Source organism: Mytilus edulis, chromosome 3 (genome assembly GCF_963676685.1).
Source record: "Mytilus edulis chromosome 3, xbMytEdul2.2, whole genome shotgun sequence".
NCBI lineage: Eukaryota > Metazoa > Mollusca > Bivalvia > Mytilida > Mytilidae > Mytilus > Mytilus edulis.
In genome coordinates this window covers 62,222,065-62,245,653 of record NC_092346.1, presented here as the reverse complement: position 1 = coordinate 62,245,653, position 23,589 = coordinate 62,222,065, and the positions used below count along the sequence as shown (strand labels likewise).

The 23,589-nt window shown below is 31.9% G+C and overlaps 2 protein-coding genes across 3 annotated transcripts; both read right to left on the bottom strand.

Annotated features, from left to right (window-relative positions):
* Positions 1-3,024: 3,024 nt before the first annotated feature.
* LOC139517061 (uncharacterized) lies at positions 3,025-7,838 on the bottom strand. Its single transcript, XM_071307683.1, has 3 exons — positions 7,584-7,838; positions 4,371-4,483; positions 3,025-3,239 (listed from the first exon to the last, which is right to left on the bottom strand). Exons 1-3 carry the CDS (start codon positions 7,810-7,812, stop codon positions 3,117-3,119), a joined length of 465 nt encoding a protein of 154 aa, XP_071163784.1. The 5' UTR covers positions 7,813-7,838; the 3' UTR covers positions 3,025-3,116.
* Positions 7,839-20,641: 12,803 nt separating this feature from the next.
* On the bottom strand, positions 20,642-23,032 carry LOC139517062 (BPTI/Kunitz domain-containing protein-like). 2 transcript variants are annotated; one of them, XM_071307685.1, is made up of 3 exons: positions 22,943-23,032; positions 21,724-21,828; positions 20,642-21,110 (listed from the first exon to the last, which is right to left on the bottom strand). In XM_071307685.1, exons 2-3 carry the CDS (start codon positions 21,812-21,814, stop codon positions 20,752-20,754), a joined length of 450 nt encoding a protein of 149 aa, XP_071163786.1. In that variant the 5' UTR covers positions 21,815-21,828; positions 22,943-23,032; the 3' UTR covers positions 20,642-20,751. The 2 variants fall into 2 exon arrangements, with proteins under 2 accessions (XP_071163786.1, XP_071163785.1); XM_071307684.1 differs by having other exon boundaries at positions 22,903-23,011.
* Positions 23,033-23,589: the final 557 nt, after the last annotated feature.

Below are 23,589 nucleotides of genomic sequence, written 5' to 3'. Positions count from 1 at the left end.
GTTGTGGCTCTCTGTTAATCGTACCATTCTGATCTTTTCCAATCCCCTGGAAATTATTTCGCGTGGTTGTCCTATAGAAGATAGTCTTGATACGTGTTATAAACCACCGACAAACAATGTATGAACAGTAGATTATCTATTATACTTTCTATGTATCGACTTAAAGATACAATCAAGGTTTGCAAGCATATCTCCAAATTGATACGATATTCCAGGGCTTGTATTTACTATCATGATTTCTTTAATAAAGCATTGCTGCTCACAAGGAAGCTATTGAACCAAGAGTTCACAGATGATATCGGATATGTTCCTTTATGTCGTAATTACAATAACCTTCCCTTTTCACGAATTTGACCTACATACTTAGACTATTTACCGGATTTGTATTAACATAAGCAACACGACGGGTGCCACATGTGGAGCAGGATCTGCCTACCCTTCCAGAGCTCCTGAGATCACTTCCAGTTTTTGGTGGGGTTTGTGTTGCTTATTCTTTAGTTTTCTATGTTGTGTCTTCTGTACTATTATTTGTCTGTTTTTTAGCCATGGCGTTGTCAGTTTTTTTTTTAATCTATGAGTCTGACTGTCCCTCTGGTATCTTTCGTCCCTATTTTGTATGCTACGATATGCATTGGCTATATGTGTACCATTGGATAGATTGATCATTTCTATAACAAGAATATTTCATTCCAAAATAATGCTTATGCTTATTTATTTATTTATATACTTATATAATCTGGATACTATATATTCAGAAAGATATCTCAAAAGTATGTATGATTTTTAATTTTTTTCGTTTTATTTCTCACAAAGTTAGATTTCTAAACAGAACCTCTTTCAAGAAAAAGGCAGGAGATAACTGGAGATAACACTAAAAATACAACTTAAGATAGACTAAGACAAACCGCACCAAAAAAAAAAAGATTTTTGAACCTTAAAATTGTATAAGACACCTTGAAAAAAACCTAACGTGTTATTTGTGGTATGTCTAATAAGTTACGAGTTTCCTTTTTTAGATACAAATTTTCCTATGACGTCAATGTTATTCAGACTCTCTTGACTTTACCTATAAAAATGAAACAAGATCATATCTTGAGCTGAAGACCACACAGATGTCGTTGTATTGTTACTTCCGTTGATCGAAGTTGAATGAAGAAAAAAAAAAGCAACATCACTTGCGGAAAAAGTAAAATAAAAGTGTTAAAACGGTATTATATTACATCGGGATATCCATATTCAATAAGGAAAATCATCTGGGAAGCGCAAGGACTCGTTGATTTAACCAGTAAGAGACATTTTATTACATTTTAAAACAATTTTTCCTGACCGTTGCCCCAATTTCTTGAAACGAAGTTGGTAACATTTTGCTTCGCTCTATAGTCGAGATTCACGTTGATAGTAAACATGCATATTTAGAGTAAAAATATGGTATATTAGTATATATATGGTACAAATCAGTGATATATATTTAAAAATCTGAGATTTATGATAATAAGGGGGAGGGACAAAGGGAGGCTCATAACAGGGTTCTGTCCTCAAGCACCTATGCCTATAAAGCGGCATATAACGGAAATTCGTCACCGCCTAACATTTTTCTAAATGTGTTATATAGAGGTATATAGGAAATTTTTTTCTGAGACAAGTGCCTGTGATTCTACTTCCTCGAAAATGTCTAATCAAAATATCTTATTATTACGCAAAAGTTATTCAATCATGACAGTCAAAGCCATTGCTGAGAATTCGAGCTGTCAATTTAGCTAAAAAAATGTTACCATAGATACATACCCAAAACAAGATTTGTTTTTAAAGCTATTTATTTTTGAAGATCAAACGAAAAAAATTTCGGCAAGGAAATGTTAGGGGGTGTCTGAAATGTGTACCCCGGTTTTCTTTTGTCAGTACATTTTTTACTGTTTGGTCTGTTTTCTGTGATATCCATTTGACGTGGCTCTGTACTTATGCATCCCGTCAATGTGTTTGTATTATCTTTCATTTTTGCCGGTGTGTTTTGTATGGGCGACTTTTTGTGTTTCTTTGCTTAATATGACGCGACTCTGTACTTTTAAAGATGTACATTATGTTATTGTTCTATTATAAAGTTGAAAACATTTTGAACGACAAAATAAGTTTACTCGCGTAGGGGTATTAACCATATGTGGATTCTTAAAAATTCTAAACAACTTCTGATTAGTTTTAAATCTCGGTCTGTTTCTGAAATTAGCTCCAACAAACTGTTAATTTTTGAACCCTGTATACCACCATGCCCTATGTGAAATTATATATAAAAAAAAAACATTGAACGGCAAAATTATTTTAGGTTTCTTCATATGTGACGTAAACATTTTATGACATCAAACACGCGAAACAATGCATGTAATTTTAAATTTGATAGATGCTTTTTGTGCTTTTTTCTTAAATATTTGTTTGTTTTGAGATTGTGACACAGTGATGACTGCGGTACCCATATTTTGACTATTTTACCACCTTAAGTCTGTTTTGTTTACGCCTTGTTGTAAATATAATGGAATTTGATACGACTGTCATACAAGTGAGAGGTATAGCGCTATAAAACCAGGTTCAATCTACTCTTTCTACATTTGAAAATGCCTGTACCAAGTCAGGAAAGTGGCAGTTGTTGTCACTTCGTTTGATGTGTTTTGACATTTGATTTTGCCATTTGATTAGGGACTTTTCGTTTTGAATTTTCCTCGGAGTTCAGTATCTTTGTGATTTAACGTTTTCTTATATTGTTGGATTACTCTTTCGATAACGTATGTTTCACATTTTTGTTTATTCACATATATCTTAGACCAAACAAAAAGATATGAATATAATACCGTTAAATATTAATGACAGCTTCAGTTCAGAAATATAATCGAATACTAACACTATCTGGTTTATTATTTCAGAACGTGTGTATACCTCTAGTTGTCGCATCTATGTTTGTTATGTTGGCGTATTGCTATTTCATTGAGGATCATATAAAGATACAAATATTGAGCTTGAAAAAAACTATTATAAATACACAAAGTATATTATTTTATTCATAGAGCATCTAGTATAAACTGTTTAAAAATATATATTTGTAAATGATTAATATAAAATTTCTATAGTTGTCATAGTTTTGTAAGTGTTGTTAGTTCGAAGTGGCAACGGTCGTACATTTTCTTTACGAATGGAAGATTCAGCATTAATTTTTCCCAGTCACCTGGACTATCTTGGCATATTAAAACAACAACCTGAAATGAACAAAACATTATAGATTTATAATTGGTAACAAAAGATGCGACCGATTTTGAGGACTTTTTTTATGGCCCTGCAACGAAGTTGTCGGTGTCCTATAGTTTTACGTCATTCCTTCATTCCGCATCAAGCCATTATACGTTTTTTCTTTCTAAACGCCTTCAGATATTGGGCTGATATTTGGTATGTGAGTTAACCATGATGAGTTATAGATCAAATTTAAGTTTCGTTCCGCTCCGCTTTGGACTTTGATAAATTGTTGAAAATCACAGTTATACGGACTGTTTTTCTAAACGCCTTCAGATATTGGGGTGATTTTTGGTATGTGAGTTAACCATGGTGAGTTAAAGATCAAATTTTGGTAGGCGAGATTAAATTGACAAGGATGTAGATAAAAAAAAACAATTAAGTTGATAGTACACACCGTATTATGTTGATTTGTTTCCAGAATAGTTATGACAAAGCTTCTACAATTAAATATAAAATCAGTGCCATAATCCCATACATGCAGCGCCGCAATAAGGGATCTAGAGGATCCTTGATGTTTATGTTAGTCGTATAAATTTCAACCAAAATTGTGTGTACAAATTTCAATAACTTACAAACTTAGATTTTCTTTTTCTACAGATATTCTATAGTTCTATACATTCATAGATATTTTTCACAACTTTTAATTTATTTTACAATTAATAGTAGCGTGTTTTTCGATATAAAATGCAGATTAAACAAATGCTACAAAATTTCAGAATTGCTGTAGAATCTGGATTTACGACAATGTTCAGATGTAAATGGTGGCAACCTTTAATGAATGGCAGTAATGTTTTTTCTGTCTATGAAGAAATAACATAAAACATGTGGTGCACACTGAATAACCCGCGTAGAGGGTTATTTTAAAGTGTGCACCACATTTTTAATGTTATTTCGAATAGGCAGAAAATTTATTACAGGCATTGCTTATAATTTAATTCTTTATTCCATTTAAAACAGGAATAAATCATGAAAAAACGTTGATAACGTCACGGTCATATGACAAAATTATGTCTATGAGCTAATAAACAAAACGACGTCAGCCAATCAGAAGACGTGATACATCCAAAATTAAATTATATTTATATATTCATACATACCTTTCTCTGCCCAAATACTTTAAACAGTTCTAGGTCTACACCTGCAGCTCTAACAGATAAGGCAGCTGTTGCTTCTTCCTTCCAGATATTTAAAAATTCATCTGTTGTCATACCTTAAACGTAAATATTCGTTACAAAGAATAATATAATATAAAGAAGAGAATACAGAAGAATGTGTATTGACTACATGTGTGTTTTAAAATCCTTTAAGGTATTAAGTAATTATAAAAGCTATTTATCTGGTCATAAACTGTATCAAAAAGGTATCAAACTAACATGAATGGACAATAAATAAATTTGGTGTTTTTACTGTCTTCTGATTGGTTAAAAATATTAGTTTTATTTTCAATGTTGTCAATTTTGATGGCGACACGCCCACTCTGACGTTGTGTATTCATACGTCAATATGTGTGTACGTTGTTATTGTTAATATACATAATATAAAAAGTTCGTTGAGCCTTATTTTTGATAGAAATTTATTTATAATGAATGGCAATAATTTATTTTGATTTTATTGATCCATTAAACTAATTTGTGATTTACATTTTACATAATCCGCTTCAATGCATTGTACAAATTTTAACATGTACAAAATAGTCACTTGTACACGACATGGTCTTAGGATGACATTGATTGCAACAGGAAGACATAGTGATAGGGGTGAATAGACGGCGGAGAAAGACATATATATACTCAATATAACTCAATGGTTTGTTCATTATTGTCTGCTGAATCAGAACCATTCAGTTCACCACCATTTTCAGTGTTAGTGTCAGTAATAATGTCCGTCTCTGGTGTCGGTACCATGTTCTGTCTTGGTTAAAGGGTCATCACTTTCAGTATTACTGGATACAGAACTTGCTTCAAATATTGCTTCTATTTTCTAAGTCTTCTTCTGTTTGAATACCAGGCGAGAATACAGAATAATGTGTATTGACTACATGTGTGTTTTAAAAGCCTTTAAGGTATTAAGTAAAAAAATTATAAAAGCTATTTATCTGGTCATAAACTGTATCAAAAAGGTATCAAACATGAATGGACAATAACCAAAAAAAATGATGAAAATGTTATTGAGATTAATGGGCATGTGTTGTAATAATAGCAATATATATATTTATTTTCAATTTTTGTACAAGTTAAAACCATTTTTCAGAAATATTTTGTACATGTTATAACTTGTATTTTTGCATTGTACAAATTATAACATGTACATTTGTACATGTTATAACCTGTACAAAATAGTCACTTGTACACGACATATATATCTAATGAATTGGGGACATTAAAAGACCAATCGCATTTGTCCATTTCAGAGTAGAACTGTTCTTTCCTAGAAAACCACTTGTTTGGTGAGACTACACCCATGCGTGAGAACAGAAGTTTAACGTTTTTGATGGAGATTTTGGTTGGACAAAATTAAAGTTAAGAACTGTCATCAACAACTTGATTTAAATTGACGGCAGCTCCCCAACCGGTCGGGGAAGGTCGGGGAAATATGAGAAGGATAAAGCCAGTTCATCACCTGACAAATGATGATAGCACATACATCCATAGGGAGAAGGACATATATTATCTCATAAATAAACAATCGTTATACACATTAAAAGCTGCTCTCTTTCTATTTGTTGTGAACTCGAAATTTGTTGCTGGTTTTGTTTATTTTGAGGATAGTACCAGTTTTTCTACCTTCTTGTACGTTAATCACATAAACGGTACCAATTCCACTGCACCAGATGCACATCTCGACAATTAATGTCTCTACATTGATGCAGAAGTCCAAATATTTGAAAATCTCAAACGAACACAAAAGTTTAAGAGCTGATCAAACCAAGGATCCAAAGAAAATTTATCTCCGGAAAGGAATCAGAGCTTTGTAAAATATTCAACTATCAAACAATGATATATATATAATCAGCGCCATTCCACGATCGAATATGTCAATAAGGTGAACTGATTCTAAGTAGTATGCAAGTTTTATTCCATAAATAAACAACATAGCAGGTAATATAGATCCACGTTGTGTGCACGATTATAGATGACTATTTTGCCAAAGACGAAGCAAGAGAGTAAATTCGTCAACAATTTAAATAAGGTAGGATGTCTTTGTTATTACTTAAGATACATTATACGTGATACAAATATTGCAATTGACTATGCTTTCCCGGAGACGAACCCAGACCAACTCCTTAGCATTTAGTAGGTTTCAAGGTTTATAGAAGGTTTAACAGACCTTCGTTCTGTAAAATCAAGCTCTATAGAAATTGCAATTGTGAACGGTTTCCCACTGTGAACGGCCCAACTCTGTCATATTCCTTGACTGGTTATTACATTGGTTTGTCTTAGTTATATAACGTGGTTAAACTATTTTGTTGCACTTCGATGTACACAAATCTCGCAATAACTTATTTGAATGGTAAATAAACTCATCATTGATACCAGGATAAAAAAATTATACGTACGCCAGACGCGCGTTTAGTCTACAAAAGACTCATCAGTGACGCTCGAATAAAAAAAAATGTTTAAAAGGCCAAATAAAGTACGAAGTTGAAGAGCATTGAGCACCAAAAGTTTCTAAAAGTTATGCCAAAACCAACTAAGGTTATCTATTCCTGAGGTAGAAAAGCCTTAGTATTTCAAAATTCAAAGTTTTGTTAACAGTTAATTTATTATTCTGAACATATCAATGATAACTCAAGTCAACACAGAAGTGCTAGTTACAATATATCATAACTACTACCATACATATTCTTTAACAACCATTGGCTATTCACTTCAGAAAATGTATAATACTATATGCCATTGCATGTGGTATTACAAACAATAACAAACAAATATCATTGTCTGAAGACTTATCTGGAAATACCATTCTCTTCCAGTATGATCAGGTTGGTGGATTTTAGCTCTGTGTTATTAAGAGAAAATATATAAAATAAACGCTTGAATTTCGAAATAAAATGCGATTTATATTTGTATAATCAGCAGAATGTTTTTCCCAAATTTCCGCATTAAATTATAATTTATAATTCTAAACGATATAATCTATGGGGTTACATAACTATCACGTAATCGGATTCAATCAATGATGGTTGGGACATATGGCCTGTGTGGGTACATACCAAGAACAATTCAAAGAAAATTACTATACTAGTGTATAGGTAACATTCAATTATTTGTAAACTTGAATATTCATGTATGAATAATAAAAATACATACCGTTGCATTCGGCATTAACATCAATCATATACACCACCTCTTTAGTAAGTTTTCTTGGTGGGGGTCCAGTCAGTTTGCTGTCAACTCCGATTATTTGTGCCCACTCCTCAATGGTCAATAAAGAAGTACATGTAACTTTGAAATTACCTTCTCTCATTATACTGGAACACATGGTACTCACTTCCGCCGGATTTTGAACCTCAAAGACTACAAAAAGATACAAATACATAAAACATAAAAGGAATAGAAAGAGTAACCAAACATGAAGGACTTTAAATCAAACAACATCAATCTCCAATACTCGATTGTTTTTCTAAATATAGACTAACAACAACGAAAAACAGGCTGTTTATAAATTCTGATATATATAGTAAGAACATTAAATGTGATTGGGTCATACCAATTTTCTGTGTGTACAAATCTTGATCAACGTTTTTGCTAACCATGGGTTGCTGCTCACACGGAAGCTATAAAACCAAGAGTTCCAAATGGGACGTTGAAATCATCCCTTCGTAAATTTTACGGTCTCCATCACAAGTCTGTGGACTGTTATGGAATATCCGTTTCACAGATGATAGCAGATATACTAGTATTTAGTATGAAATTCAAAACAGTGTAGCTGTGGCCATTGATTGACACATTAAAATCATTCATTGACTGTGACAATTTAGGTGAACGTTTGTATGTAACGACCAATGCTCACTATGTACTTTTTAAAGACACTTAAACTATGGGGTCACCAAAGGTTCTCAACACCTAAATAAAGTAATTCGAAAAATTAATCAGAAATAACACGATATTTTGATTTATATCAATTATATAAATCAAAACACAAAGGTTATTCCTGATTAATTTTTCGAATTATTTTATAATTAAAGGCGTTAAGAAACCTTTGTTGACCCCACAGTTTAAATGTCTATCGTAGGTACGTCATGAACAGTGGTTGTTACAGACAAACGTTCACGTAAATTGTCCCAGTCAATGGATGATTTTGATGGGTCAATCAATGGCCACAGCTACACTGTTTTGAATTTCATACTATAATGTTTATATTATCATGAGCAACACGATGGATGTCACATGTGGTGCAGGATCTGCTTACCCTTCTGGAGCACCTGAGATCACCCCTAATTTTTGTTGGAGTTCGTGTTGCTGAGCCTTTAGTTTTTTGTCGAGCCTGCAACTTTTGTTGCAGAAAGCTCGACATAAGGATAGTGATCCGGCGGCGGCGGCGGCGGCGGCGGTGTTAGCTAACTTCTTTAAAGCTTTATATTTTAAAAGGTGGAAGACCTGGATGCTTCATACTTTGTATATAGATGCCTCATGTTACGAAGTTTCTGTCAGTCACATGTCCAATGTCCTTGACCTCATTTTCATGGTTCAGTGACCACTTGAAAAAAAAGTTCAGATTTTTTGTAATGTTGAATTCTCTCTTATTATAAGTAATAGGATAACTATATTTGATATGTGCGTACCTTGCAAGGTCCTCATGTCTGTCAGACAGTTTTCACTTGACCTCGACATCATTTCATGGATCAGTGAACAAGGTTAAGTTTTGGTGGTCAAGTCCGTATCTCAGATACTATAAGCAATAGGGCTTGTATATTCGGTGTATGGAAGGACTGTAAGGTGTACATGTCCAACTGGCAGGTGTCATCTGACCTTGACCTCATTTTCATGGTTCAGTGGTTATAGTTAAATTTTTGTGTTTTGGTCTGTTTTTTTCATACTATATGCAATAGGTCTACTGTATTTGTTGTATGGAATGATTGTAAGGTGTACATGTCTAGCGGGCAGATGTCATGTGACCTTGACCTCATTTTCATGGTTCAGTGGTTATAGTTAAATTTTTGTGTTTTGGTCTGTTTTTTTCATACTATACGCAATAGGTCTACTGTATTTGTTGTATGGAATGATTGTAAGGTGTACATGTCTAGCGGGCAGATGTCATGTGACCTTGACCTCATTTTCATGGTTCAGTGGTCAAAGTTAAGTTTTTGAGTTTTGGTCTATTTATCTAATACTATATGCCATAGTTCAACTATATTTGGTGTATGGAAATATTTTATGATCTTTATGTCAGTAGCGCAGGTTTCTTTTGACCATGACCTCATTTTCACGGTTCATTGCACAGTGTTAATTTTTTGTGTTTTGGTCTATTTTTCTTAAACTATAAGTAATAGGTCAACTATATATATTGTATAGAAGCATTGTTAGCTGTACATGTCTGCCTGGCATGGTTCATCTGACCTTGACCTCATTTTCATGGGTCATTGGTCTTTGTTTAGTTATCTTGGTTAATGTTAAGTTTATGAGACAGTTGTAATAAAGCTTTATACTTAGGGCTATCAACATAATATCAATGATTAGTAAAGAAGGCGAGAAATTTCAGCGTGTGCACTCTTGTTATGTTGTGTACTAGTGTATGTTATTTTCTTTTTTAGCAATGGCGTTGTCAGTTTATTTTCGTTTTATAAGTTTGAACGTGACTCTAGTATCTTTCGCCCCTCTTGAATAGAAAAATTATAAATGCAATCAAAATACTGGTTATGCAAGAAGGTAGACCTGGATATAGAGATTTGGAAATTTGAATGACTAGTGTAAAACCATTCAAACGGGAAAACCAACATAATCTATATAAAAAATGAGAACCACATCAACAAACGACAACTACTGAACATCAGATTCCTGACTTAGGACAGGTGCGGGTTTTAACGTTTTTTTAAATAGGTACCAACCTTCACCCTTATCTGAAACAATAGTTTAACATCACAACATAGAAAGAAACACAATAAAATATCAATTGAAATGGCATAACTTAATCAAAAGACATTATAACAAGTGAACGTACACTGAACGAATAAATTCGATCCATGATACAATGTAAATACAAAATCAATAAAATAAGGGGTGAATTAAGGTTATTTTTTTTGTGGTTTATGACACTCTGTCTATATGATCCATCGATATCGGATCTAACATTCCGATTCTGACAGACGTTGGTTCGTATTCAAGCATCCTGCACAGCCAATACTATTTTGCATCTTCAAACTTTTGTCCAATGATACATTCTAACAGACTGTCTTGATTGTCTTATTTGTGTGCTTAATGTTATTATGAAGATAGTTTAAGGTAACTCCTCCCATGTTATCGTACCACATATGTCGCTAAGTTATAAATACTTGCATGCCAATATCTTTGGTTCACCAACAACCTGAAAACAGAAATACACCTATGTTTAACTTACATGTACTGTTACGTGTTGTTTTTCGAAACTTTTTTGTTAGCATCTGTGATTATTCTCTGTTTTTTTAGTGGGGTTATGTTTCTCAGCCTAGTTTTTAATGTTCTGCAGAGTTTTGTAGATTTATCATTGTTCATCTTTGTGTGGTGCTGTGGGTATTTTGCTATGACTTTGTCGATTTCTTTACGACTTTTTGTAGTGTCCATCTCTTACTTTCCGCAATATTATTACTTTTCAACTTTCTTAACATAGCTGTACCCTTTTCTTATAGTTTTTTCCTATTTTAAGTCAAGTTTGAAGTGCGAAATGTCAACTGAGATCTAAAAGCGAAGTATTTTTAAAATATGTACAATATTACTTTTGGTAAAATACTCACCCTGAACTTAAACATAGCTTTACTTCCAAGCAAGCCATTGACTACTTTAACCATGCCATCTACGTCCACCTGTTGTTGACATCCTATCTTAATTGTGAGTTTAAAATGTACTGGTTTCGACATTTCTAATTAAAATAATACATATTTTTATTAACATGAATTATTTCTACATATTTGTTGTCACAGTATTCGTGTATGTAGAGCCTTCCTTAATCGAAAGAAAAATTCAAATTAAAATCTTCCTTTATTCTATTGAAAAACTTTGCTACCATGTACCATGACAAGCAGCATTAATGACGTCGATCACAATTCAAACGAATTTGCATGTTTTCAAGGTTGCAGATTGAAATTAAAAGAGGAAAGAAATGATTGGTGCACATATATCTGATCCTTTAAGTTATATCTTTGACATCCATACAAGCAAACAAAAGGAAGAAAAAACTTAATTTAATTACTTAAAGTAACGTCATATCACTGTTATATAAAATTTAAAAAAAAACACACACATTTTCATGTAATTATGAAATTTGATTTGTATTTCTGAATTATAGCAAGTTGCATTGTATCTGCTAATTTAGCAAAATATGACTCGATTGTACTGGCTGCAATGGTGAATATTTATAATTTTAATCGACAGACAGCTGAAATTAAAGGGGTATGCGACCTTTTGTAACATTGATGCTAACTAATTCATAACAGTTGTTAACACCAAATCCATGCCTTTCCTTTTATAATAAAGGTATTTAAAAATTACCAAACTATAATTTGAAAATAACACTTTTTAAAAGTTGTATAGACGGAGTTATATTATGTGTCTAGTCTTTGACCTTGTATGAAAGGAGGTTGATGACCAGATTTTTGTTGTCAGAGTTTTTGTATTGTATTGCTCTTGACAACTGTTCTTGATCTACTTTAATATTTAAAGGATATCCTAAAAGTTGTGATTACCGTACCAGTTTTACTGCTTCATATGTCCATTTCAACTACTATTACTTAAGTGATGCTCGAGGTATTAATACCTTCATAGATATATCCAACTTTTCGACTATTAATGTTAACCTTAAAGAAATGCTTAGATTTTTACAGATATCAGCGTTTAACTTAAATAAATATGTAGGAAACTATTATAAGTATGTTTGTATCATTTTGTATTAAAGGAATGAATATTGATTTATTGATTTATATTGAACATGACAATCTTTTGGAACACAACGAATGTCAATAGAAATGGTTTGTGTTAAATCCCTTTTCTCTCGCTAAAAAGAAATTAGCAGAAACACCCCATTTAATAAAGTGTAACGCGGCAAATGTAATTAAAGTAGTGAACATCGGATGACCGCAAGTTCTTGTGGATGATCACAAGCACTTGTCTCAGAAAAAAAATCACATCCCTATACCTGAAAGTCAGGTTAATGTACAGAGATATATATTTTTCTGAAACAAGCTCGTGCGTGGATGATAAATGAATAACATGGAACAAATAACTATTACATTGTAGGGATACAAATCAGTATACTCTGCCGGGTTTGTTGTTATTTATCATAGATATAGGAAGATGTGGTATGAGTGCCAATGAGACAACTCTCCATCCAAATAACAATTTATAAAAGTAAACCATTATAGGTCAATGTACGGCCTTCAACATTGAGCCTTGGCTCACATCGAACAACAAGCTATAAAGGGCCCCAACATTACTAGTGTAAAACCATTCAAACGGGATGTATATAAATATTGTTTGTCACAGTTACATGTATACATAATATTCATCCATTTGTATATCATTCTATTCTACTATTCTAGTTATAGTTCAGTACAAGTGCATGGTCGACAATCTTCTGTAATAATTCGATTTTTCTAATAGATAGGATTTGAGTAGGCATGCATTTTTTTCTCTCGCAAAACGTTCTTGAAATATTCTTCCGCGTGCGTTAACACGTACGTTTGAATAGATACATGTATTAATAATTATTGTTAATTTGTATATATATATTTCTAAAGACAAAACCTTTTCATATTATTAATTTATGTTCTAAAAAAATATTTTTATGAGTATTCATTAAAGAATGAATAATTAACAATCGATAAGTTATGTTATTCTGCACTCGATAATGTCCGCGTATGTATAGATCGGTTACCAGCCAAAAACAAAATCTCTGTGGCAACAAAACATAGGAATGCCCTCACATTCATCGCGATGTTAAAATTGTCATGATTTTGGGTAAATATCTACACAGAGGTAATTTAAAACCTAAAAGCGAGGAAGCAATTGCGCATGCTGGTGTGATGAAACATAATCGATATTCAAATCGTGCAAATACAACCGCTAATTTTTACCATTTTTTTCTTTCTAGAAACGAACTGTTTACTAAGCATTATTCTTAAAGACTGTCAACAAAGTGAGAGGTTTAGCGCTTTAAAACCAGGTTTAATCCACCATTTTCTACATTTGAAAATGGCTGTACCAAGTCAGGAATATGACAGTTCTTGTCCATTCGTTTTTGATGTGTTTTTGTCATTTGATTTTGCCATGTGATTAGGGACTTTCCGATTTGATTTTCCTCTGAATTTTTGTGATTTTACTTTCTTCTTACTTGTCCTATGTTCTTTTCCTCCACTATTTGTGAGGAAAAGCTGGAACATTATATATAAGTATGCCTTGGCTTTTCTAGGGTATATACTCGATATTAGGATGACAGAAAGCATGACTGAATTATAAACAATGACAACTTTTCTTTACACTACGTCTTCGGACTTACGAGTTCAGGTGCCAGTCCGTTTCTATATAATATGTTGGCGGGTTTTGTTTTTTTTGTTGCAGTTCAGAGTTTCTGTTTTTTCGTGGTGGTTTCCTCAACTGGTTAATGTGTTTCGTTCGGTTTTAGTTTGTAACCCGGATTTTTTCTTTTAATTAATTTAAGACTTTTGAACAGCGGTTTACTACTTTTGATTTTATTCTAAAGCGAGGTGGAAGATATCAATGGAACATTGGTAAAACTTCCAAGTCAAAGAGAAATGTAATACAACTGTTCTTTCCAGTTTCTTCATTTTAAAGAATGACTCCTTTAGTTCTACCGTTTTTAACTATTAAAAATACTAGTTTCTTAGGATTGGATATAGCAGGAGGAAAAGACATGAATCCGCAAACAATTGAAATTAAGATAAGTTGAAAAAATACAAACCCATGTTATTCTTGAATTGGTATGGTATTTATATATCTGCGGTGTATTATTTATCATTACTTTCTCCTTTTTGTTTTATCAATATCATTCAAAAATAACTGATAACCATTTGATTGTTATGAGAGGGGGGATGTTGGGATGAAATTTGAAATTAAAGGCAGGACAGAGATTACAACTAAAAGAAAATGCAGGACAAAATTTTCGATCATAAAAATTGAATGGTAGCTTCCCAAGTACAAAAAAAAATCATTTCTGTAAAAAATCACGTTACCTGAGAACGTTTTTAAACGCCTTTGTCAGTATAAATGTTTTTGATGTAATACAAACTTATTATAGCGAAGAGCACGTTAAATACGTAACTTTATGTTGTTATTTCGTAAGCTAAGGTTTTATTTTGGGACATTGATCAATTATGATTTCTGAGTAGCAATGTTAAAAAAAAACATAGCTTACAAAATAACAACATATAGTAAGGTTACGTATTTTAACGTGTTCTTCGCTATAAAAATTCGTATTATATATGCTATGCACATTCTAGTAAAGAATATAATAATTGACCTCGTCTATGAATCAGATAAAGGTTTCAATAACCCGGAAGTGCATCTATATACTTCGTTTAATCGTGAATCATACATAATATAGTATGCAGAGTATCTATGGATTCAAATGAGACCCTTTTTTGTAAGAACTTTAAAAAAAAAAATACTTTAAAATATTTTTATTTCTTCAGAATGTAAATTTTCATATATATATAACCTTAATTACAAAATAAACGGTTTTATATATCAGTGGAATGGTTTAAACACAAATACATGTACTGCTCCATCAGAACGAACGAAATCGACACTAACAAGTTTTCCGGTGAAAATCGAGAGTTGATTGACCGATACAAAAATATGTGTTTAAAATCCCTTGCGAAATGGTTTCACAGTCTTCAAAATAGATACAAGACAACATAAGAACAGTATAATCTGGTATTTCATAGATTCTATGCCCGATTGGGACACTTTGACGAAAGATAGTCCTAATAGGGAATCCGTGATGCATGCATAACATGAGGTCTCCCTACGTTCATGTGTTTTCCTTTATCATTTGTTTTTATTCATTGTCGATTTATATAATATTTGACCATTGGTAAACTTCTGTTGACAGAACTCAACTGTGCTGTCTGTGCAGTAAAAACGTATTACCGTTTTAACTTTTTCTTTCTAGTCATTGATCGTATACATCACGGTTTTGACGATGGAAGTATGCAATAGTTCGAGCAGAGTATGATTTGATCTATGGACACATATGCTTGTTTATAAAATCAATAACTAAGGTAAATATTTAGAAAAAAAAAACATTGGAAAATGAGGGCATAACGAATAGGAGTAGAAATAATTTCTTACACCTTTGAACACCTCTATTAATTGATAAAGCTATTCCTTTTCTAGTTTAGAGCTAAATGTGATTCTCCCAGCAAAAAATCTTAATCACCTCCTTTTCATATGCTCCTTTGAACCGGGAATATGTTTCAATGAAACAAGTAATAGCTTTTCTAAAAGCTTGCCATTTTATAGCTTATTATATTGAAAATATATTTGTTCATTTGTAGTATCATCCATTCAAAAGACTACTCTGTGTATAAATTGTATAGGGGTATATAAAAGTGGAACATTATAAAGGCCAATATGGTATTTTTAAAAGTGTTAAAATTTTCTTTTTGTGCGTGGCAATTTTTACCCTAGGAAAGAGCATAATTTATAATCACTTTCGTTTTTAATTTCGGTAAAAAAAAATTAATGCCCCACCTATGAATTCACATACACCGATCAAAGTGTTACTATATACCATTTGTTGTCAGAACATTATAATACAAACATGTACATTTAGCTGTGATTATTCAATTTATTGTTTTCTCAGAAGCAAGCACAAACGGAGTTCCTGTCATTACATTGAGGTCTCCTAAATTTGTTTATTTTGATTTTGCTATTTAAGGGATTTTGTGTTGATTGCATTTTTTTTAATCCTTTGTTTAATTATATTTTTTTGAGAATTTAGAGCTTAAAATATTGTAAAGACATGTATCCATTGAGAAAACCAGACATGATAGTTTAGCTTTGGCGTAAAATTTGGTTGCTATCTTATTTATAATACACCTTTAATTTCCCTTTACTCTGGCAACACTTTATTTTTGTTTACGTATTTATATATACATATATATATATGCTTTCCTAACAACTTACGGGACGGAAAACCACCGTACCTGACCCGACCACATTTGTGTTTAAAATATTCCTCCCTTCCCGAAAAATATTTATATTAATCTTATAGAATCTTATTATTTTCCCCTTTGGAAGTTAACATTAGAAGTATAAATCTAAGGTCGACAAAAAGTCGAATTCCTAAGTCTAAAAATTCGTTTAATAGTGTCATTTCAAGCGTCAAATGATAGCTTATTTATTATACGCTGATTCCAAAAAAATATGGTTTCTATACATTTTTTCTTCATAAGGGAGATAATTTGTCACTTCCGGTTTGCTTCTTCAAGATTATAATGGTTTGTAACATAATGAAAAAAAGTCCTGTGGTTCTATGGGGTGGTTCTATGATGTATAAATATGAATTCAAAGCAAAGGTAAGTTAAGTAAAAATATGTGGTCGACATCTTAAATGTTTTTCGAAAACAAGAAAAAATATGGCAAAATCGAAAAATTAGAATATGACCTTTGACATTGACCTAATTTTAAGTTTTTTGGATCATGGACCTTAAATCCGAAGACCCTAAGTCTCTATCACTCATGGTTTACCAGTTAGAAATGCATATGACTTATATGAAATGGAGAAGGGACATTATAACTCTCATATAGACCCATTATGCATCGATCCAAAATTGGTCATCCTAATCCTGAAGATGCAACGAGCAATTTGGTAAAATTTGGTAAAATAAATTTGTTTTAAAAATGCGACGGAGTAGTGGACAAAAGAAAAACAGTGTTTATGGAGATAACTCTCACAAGAAAAAGTATTCGGGTAAACAGGGTATGTTTTAAGGGGGTATAAACTGCTAATATCTTATACAAAAAATCTAAGCGACATCTTGTGAAACAATAATGCTACGCAAGAAAAATTACAATGATAATAATCAGAACAAAATAAAAAGGGTCTTTCCACGGAAAGACGGAAAGACCTAATTATCACATATAACGATACGCATGATTGATTAACTGTAATTTTATTGATGATTTGTAACTGAGAAACTGATTTAGAATACACTTTAGTTGTGAATGCAAAAGTTAAAATAATATTTATATATGATTTCTGCAAACACAATTCAATAATAAAGACAGATCAAAACTCAATAAATTTGAATCACTTTTTCGTTTAACCTTGTGTCATTAAAATATTAATTCAACACTTCACTACTAACTTGAATGAACACTACACTGTCATTTTTATGACATACTTTAGTCTTAGCCTGGGGTCCTGGCTAATCTTCTTCTTCTTCTTCTTCTTCTTCTTCGGAAGTCCACCCTATTTGCAGGGTCACCGCATTAAAAATATCCTAGTTTTAGGTAAATTTTAAAAAATGCGTAGTTATTCATAAAACATTAAAATTGTTAGGTTTAAATATGTAACTTAGTTTTAGTAAAACAAAATAAAAAGGATAAAAGGTAAAAAACTTGTATTTACACTGTACAGAGCATACTGTCACAAGATTAAAACACTGTTTAGATTTAAAATTTAAATCTTGTCACGACGCGCAGCTAGATATCGGGCCGGGATACCAGGCTAACTTTAGTCTCGGACGATAACCTCTCCGCATATATAAATATAGCGTCTGGGGTGATTAACCGGATTGATCAGATATTTATAGGGGCGGAACAGATAATAAAATATAGGACATATCTATAAATAGCACTTTCGTTATCCCCAAAATAATTATAAAAAAACAGTAGGCATTTATATGTGATTATTAAACTAACAATCTTGTAGTCAGTTTATGTTGCCCAACTTGATGATGGTCATTTTTAAAGTGATATGAAACGAGATCAAACGAGTAACTGGTGTAAAATAACGGTTTGTCAAATTCTTGAACCAATTCATGTATATATCAACATCTTAGTCTTCTATGCACGATTTAATAACATTTTATGCATCCATATCGTTTAATCGTCAAAAAATATTCCTTTCGGTGTGTTATAATGTGAAAATATGGCAGCTTATTAACACGTGTTTTGAAGCCGCAGTTAACCGATTGTCACCTTTATAGTAAAAAATCAACAAAGAAGCATGGATATTAAGCAAGTGTTTAACATGTACAACAAGATAATAGTTTATTTAAATGACAGATCCATGCGTATTGCGATCAACCGATTTTTACCGGCGATAAAGGTCACGTTGAGTTCACTGCATACGTAGTCCTGAAATATAAGACTCGGCAGGTTTATATCATTTACATTCAACGTTTTTTTATCGGATATTAAAAAAAATATCCGATAAAAAACATTGAATGTAAATTCTATGAACTTGTAGAGTCTTATATTATAGGACTAACTGCATACGGACAACATATTATGAGTTTCATATCAATGTGAAAACCGTGGAGCCTTCAGAATAAAATCAAAACAATTATTTTTTTATTTTGTAATCCGGATGAAACTATTTCAAATTTGACGAGCGGGGTCTAGTTGAACATGACCTTTTATCAAAAGTTTTAGCTGATACGCTTTTAAATTGATACCATGCTTTCATTTTATTTATATGCCATATATCTCGAAGACTTCCAAGGCCCTGCCAATAGTTTAAGGATTTAAGGAAGTTTCGACTTTGATAGATGAAATCTTAGCATTATGAGATCATATTCTTCTTTAGAAAAGAATTTTAGTGAAAATTCATTCTTCGGCTTTTGATTTAAACGAAATTATATCATCAGCTAAGAATCAAATTGGACCAACAAAACATTTCTTTCCTAACATATAATCGTGTTTATTGTTAAATGTGATTCACTGAATAAGTTTTGTTGGGTAAATAGAATATTGTGCAAAAAAGAATAATTTGTCTTTTCAAATTTGAATTTATATCCATGTAAGCTAAATTTATAACTATCATGTACATAACACTGCATTGTAGCTCTGTGTTAATCGTACCATTCGATTTTTTCGTATTCCTTTAGACATTGTTCCTATTGGTTGCCTTATCGACGACAATCTTAATGCGTGCTATAAGTCACCAACAAACAATGTATAATAAACAGTTGGTTTTTTTTTTTTCATATTAAGCCTCGGTCACACCTAACATTTGGTTGAAGGTTTGACTTTGGTTTCTCGACACTCTAATTGTCGAAAATAAAATATAATTTAATAAAAAAAATAATAATGTACAGTTGTGTATAATGTTGTGTAATGCGTTGAAATACCTGTTGCAAATACGATACTATCTGTACAAAGACTTAAAATACATCCACTGTGTGTCAGAGTGTTTTTCTCCTATCTGTTCTCCTTACGTATCTTAGTATAGATGTTTAATCAAAGAAAATAACCTGTGTTTTAACATTAGCTATATGTTTCCCCTTAGATATATTGATCATTTCTATAGCAGCAATACTCCGTCCCAAAGTAGTGCCAATCGACATCTGTGTTAAGCATACTAGGTGTAACAACAACAAACAGGAGGTTAATACAGGGGAAAGCAAATACATTTTAGAGTTAGAACTATTGTGTAGACTGTCTATAATTGTTGAGGAATAGTATTTTTTGTCTTTAGGTTGTTGCCCCGTAGATTCATACCCTTAATCTCCTTTTATTCATATAGAAGGGGAAAACAATTATATGAGTGTTGTGTTCGTTGGATGCAACGAGGTACAACAGAAAATTTTATTCTATGCTATGCAAAAGTTGTACGGACACAGTACAGTGTTGAGACACATTTACTATATTATCTCTGACTTTAATTTCTTACATATTCAGATTTCTGGGATATAATAACTAGAGTGGAAAAAGAAACAGACGATGAAGACGAACAAACAAAAACACCATGCCTACATGAAATACCACGAACAAACAAACATTTCACTGACCACTATCATATCACTAGTAAGCTACGATTAATATATACTATTTGATCAATGCATATTTACGACCGTGGCACTTGCAAAATTGCAGTTTTCAAACTTTTGGTAAAGCCAGCATTGTATATTTAGAAGTTCCTCAGAATAAGGACAAAAATTGTCTCGCTTATCTTGTACGTAGTGAGACATAATTTGTGACAATTGGAATATAAAAAAATATTTAACATCAAGGAAAATAAAACTGAACAGATTAAACAAAATTTTTGATATCTGAACTATCTGGTGTATTAAATATGCACATTCAGACATGGTTTTTTTTACAGATCTTCAGCACGACGTCTATTGCAAGCAATATGACAACTCACATAATCTGAAAAGTTATTATCATTTCCTTCACAACCTGAGAACTGGAATGTAGTACACATTTTGAACCTTCTATTGTAGTAGTATCGAGTTGTTCCGGTAGTGGAATTAGTACACGTTCCAGCGTCCATTGGGGCGTAGCATGCACATTTCCTGAGACAATCAATTGGGTTTCTGAACATATTTTTGCTCTTCCCTAATCCACTGTAATTAAATGATTCACATCGCCCACTTTGTGAACTGTAATAATACATCGGTATCTTGATCATATGGCTTAATGGGCTGGTTCCTGTGTATGGTGGTATTCTACATCCTAATAAAAAAATATTAACTATAACAGTTGTATATGTTATATTGCAAAAGCAATATAGTGTACTTTAAATTGTAAAAAATATGTAAGATTAAAATTTTGATTTTATTCCAAAATTTGTTTTAAAATTAAGTAGTTTATAACCATAATTTGACTATTTTACCCATTATGTCTGTTTTGTTCACGCATCGTTGAAAAAAAACGGAATTTGATGCGACTGTCATACAAGTGAGAGATTTAGCGCTATAAAATCAGATTCAATCCACCTTTTTTACATATGAAAATGCCTGTACCAAGTCAGGAACATGACAGTTGTTGTCCATTCGTTTGATCTGTTGCATCATTTGATATTGACTTTCCGTTTTGAATTTTCCTCGGAGTTCAGTATTTTTGTGATTTTACTTTTTTTCAGCTTTGTTATACCCTTTACCAGCTGTTTGAAAAAAAAATAACTTGTTTTGAATTAATAGGGTAGTATCGAAAGATTTATTTCAGTTAAGAGTTGAAAAAAATCATATTTAATACAATTGATCACAATTCAATAATTGTTTCTGTCAAATTAAGAATAAACAAGTAACTAGAGTTCAAAGATTCACAAGCTACAGTATAAACTTACTTCGTGGAAGCTGCTTCCATGCCAGTATCTGTTGGAAATTAATCTGAGCATACAGAACAGGCATACATAGTAATATCAGTAGACGTAGCATACTAATATTGCACACTGAAAAATGAAAGGGACAACAATAAACATACCATTTTTTAATACAAATAAATCAATAATATTGTATATACCAATCATAGGAGGAGAAGAAGCAAGACAGTATAGTAACACATTTTTGTTTAGAGGTCAGCTGAAGCCCGCTTCCGGGTACGGGATTTTCATGCTTTACTGAATACCCGTTGGTGCCGGCCTTCGGGCTATTTTCTGCTCTTTGATCGGGTTGTTTTCTCTTTGACACATTCACCATTTTCATTTTCAAATTTATTATTATGAAAGATGACAGATGACAAAACGCAACCCATCAACAACAATTTAACAAACGAGACATATAATAAAAGGTTTAAAATCTTTTCATTATTTAATTTTGCTATTTTGATAAATAACAAAAGTAGAGAAGTTAAAATTAACGAAATAAAGATATGATATAGAAATAATAGCAGAATATTTAAAACAAGCAATAGAAACTCGTTAAGCATTTGGGACGTTTACATATAGAACAGCATATAAAAAAGTATATCAAAAATACGTATTTTAAGGGAAATTAAAACAAGGAAAGCCCTTAAAAACTGAAAAAAAACCTCTAACTTTATCAACCATTGAAACGAGTGGGAAACAACTGCCATATTCCTGACTTTATAATAAATACTATATCACAATTATTATAGTATACTTGAAAAACTACATTTAGCAGCATCTTGATGTATTTTTTTACCCTTTAACACACATTTTGAAAACCACATCTACATGTAGATCTCCATACACTTCTTTTGATTTCATATCGTTAAATTGCTGTTCCTTTCCATTCAAATATCCAATGGTCAGTTATTGCGATAGAGTCAGTTATTACGATAGTAGTTTACCTATGCTCGAATCTCGTAAGTGTAATTTTATAGCGGGTATTGTTGCATGATTGAACACGTGTGCCAAAACACAACAAATCAATTATTTTGAACCCATTTATATTTCAAATGGGATATCAATTTGTTTAGATTCAGATATCCTTCAAATTATTATAGTGTACACGCATGCAGAACTGAACAATATTTTTTAAAGCAAAATTAAAGTAAAACGAACCTGATTATTAATGATGATGATCAACCTCTCGTTTACTTACATGTATAATGTTATTGCAATCCAACTATTTTAAAAGTGACTAATTAAGTAACATAATAATTAAAATTTTATTAACATATATTAATTAGATGCTTAAACACTTGAACATCGTGTGACCTTTCGTTGTTTGTAAAGATCATTTCTTACGTGAGTAGAATATAACTGTACGAGGTGTACGGTAAACAACAATGAAACTTTGTCGTTTTATAAATAATAATTAAAAAAAATTATGTGGTATAATTGCAAATGAGACAACTCTCCACAAGAGACCAAATGACACAGAAATTAACAGTTATAGGTCAACGTACGGCCGTCAACAATGAGCAAAACCTTTACCGTAAAGTCAGCTTTAAAGGCATCGAACTTATAAATGTTAGACAGTATATATATTTCATTTATATTATTGCTGGTATGCCTGGTGTTATATATTTAATAAGATAACTCATTTTGTTATAAAGTATATACGATATCTGATATTAAAAATAACTTTAATACATCTTATATACTTTATAAGGTATCCTATGAGTTTTAGCGGGAGATCATATCTTATAAAGTATATAAGATGCCTCATATAAGAGATATATGTCCGATATCTTATACTGAAAACTAGATCATATCAGATATCTTATATAAAATATTTAATACTTG

Coding starts and splice junctions, on each gene's coding strand:
- LOC139517061 (XM_071307683.1), bottom strand. CDS start 7,812: ATGTATTTGTATCTTTTTGTAGTCTTTGAGGTTCAAAATCCGGCGGAA. Junction 4,484..7,583: donor TGTTAATGCCGAATGCAACG/GTATGTATTTTT, acceptor TTTACGTTTAAG/GTATGACAACAGATGAATTT. Junction 3,240..4,370: donor AAGTATTTGGGCAGAGAAAG/GTATGTATGAAT, acceptor TGTTCATTTCAG/GTTGTTGTTTTAATATGCCA.
- LOC139517062 (XM_071307685.1), bottom strand. CDS start 21,814: ATGCTACGTCTACTGATATTACTATGTATGCCTGTTCTGTATGCTCAG. Junction 21,111..21,723: donor ATGGAAGCAGCTTCCACGAA/GTAAGTTTATAC, acceptor TTTTTTTATTAG/GATGTAGAATACCACCATAC.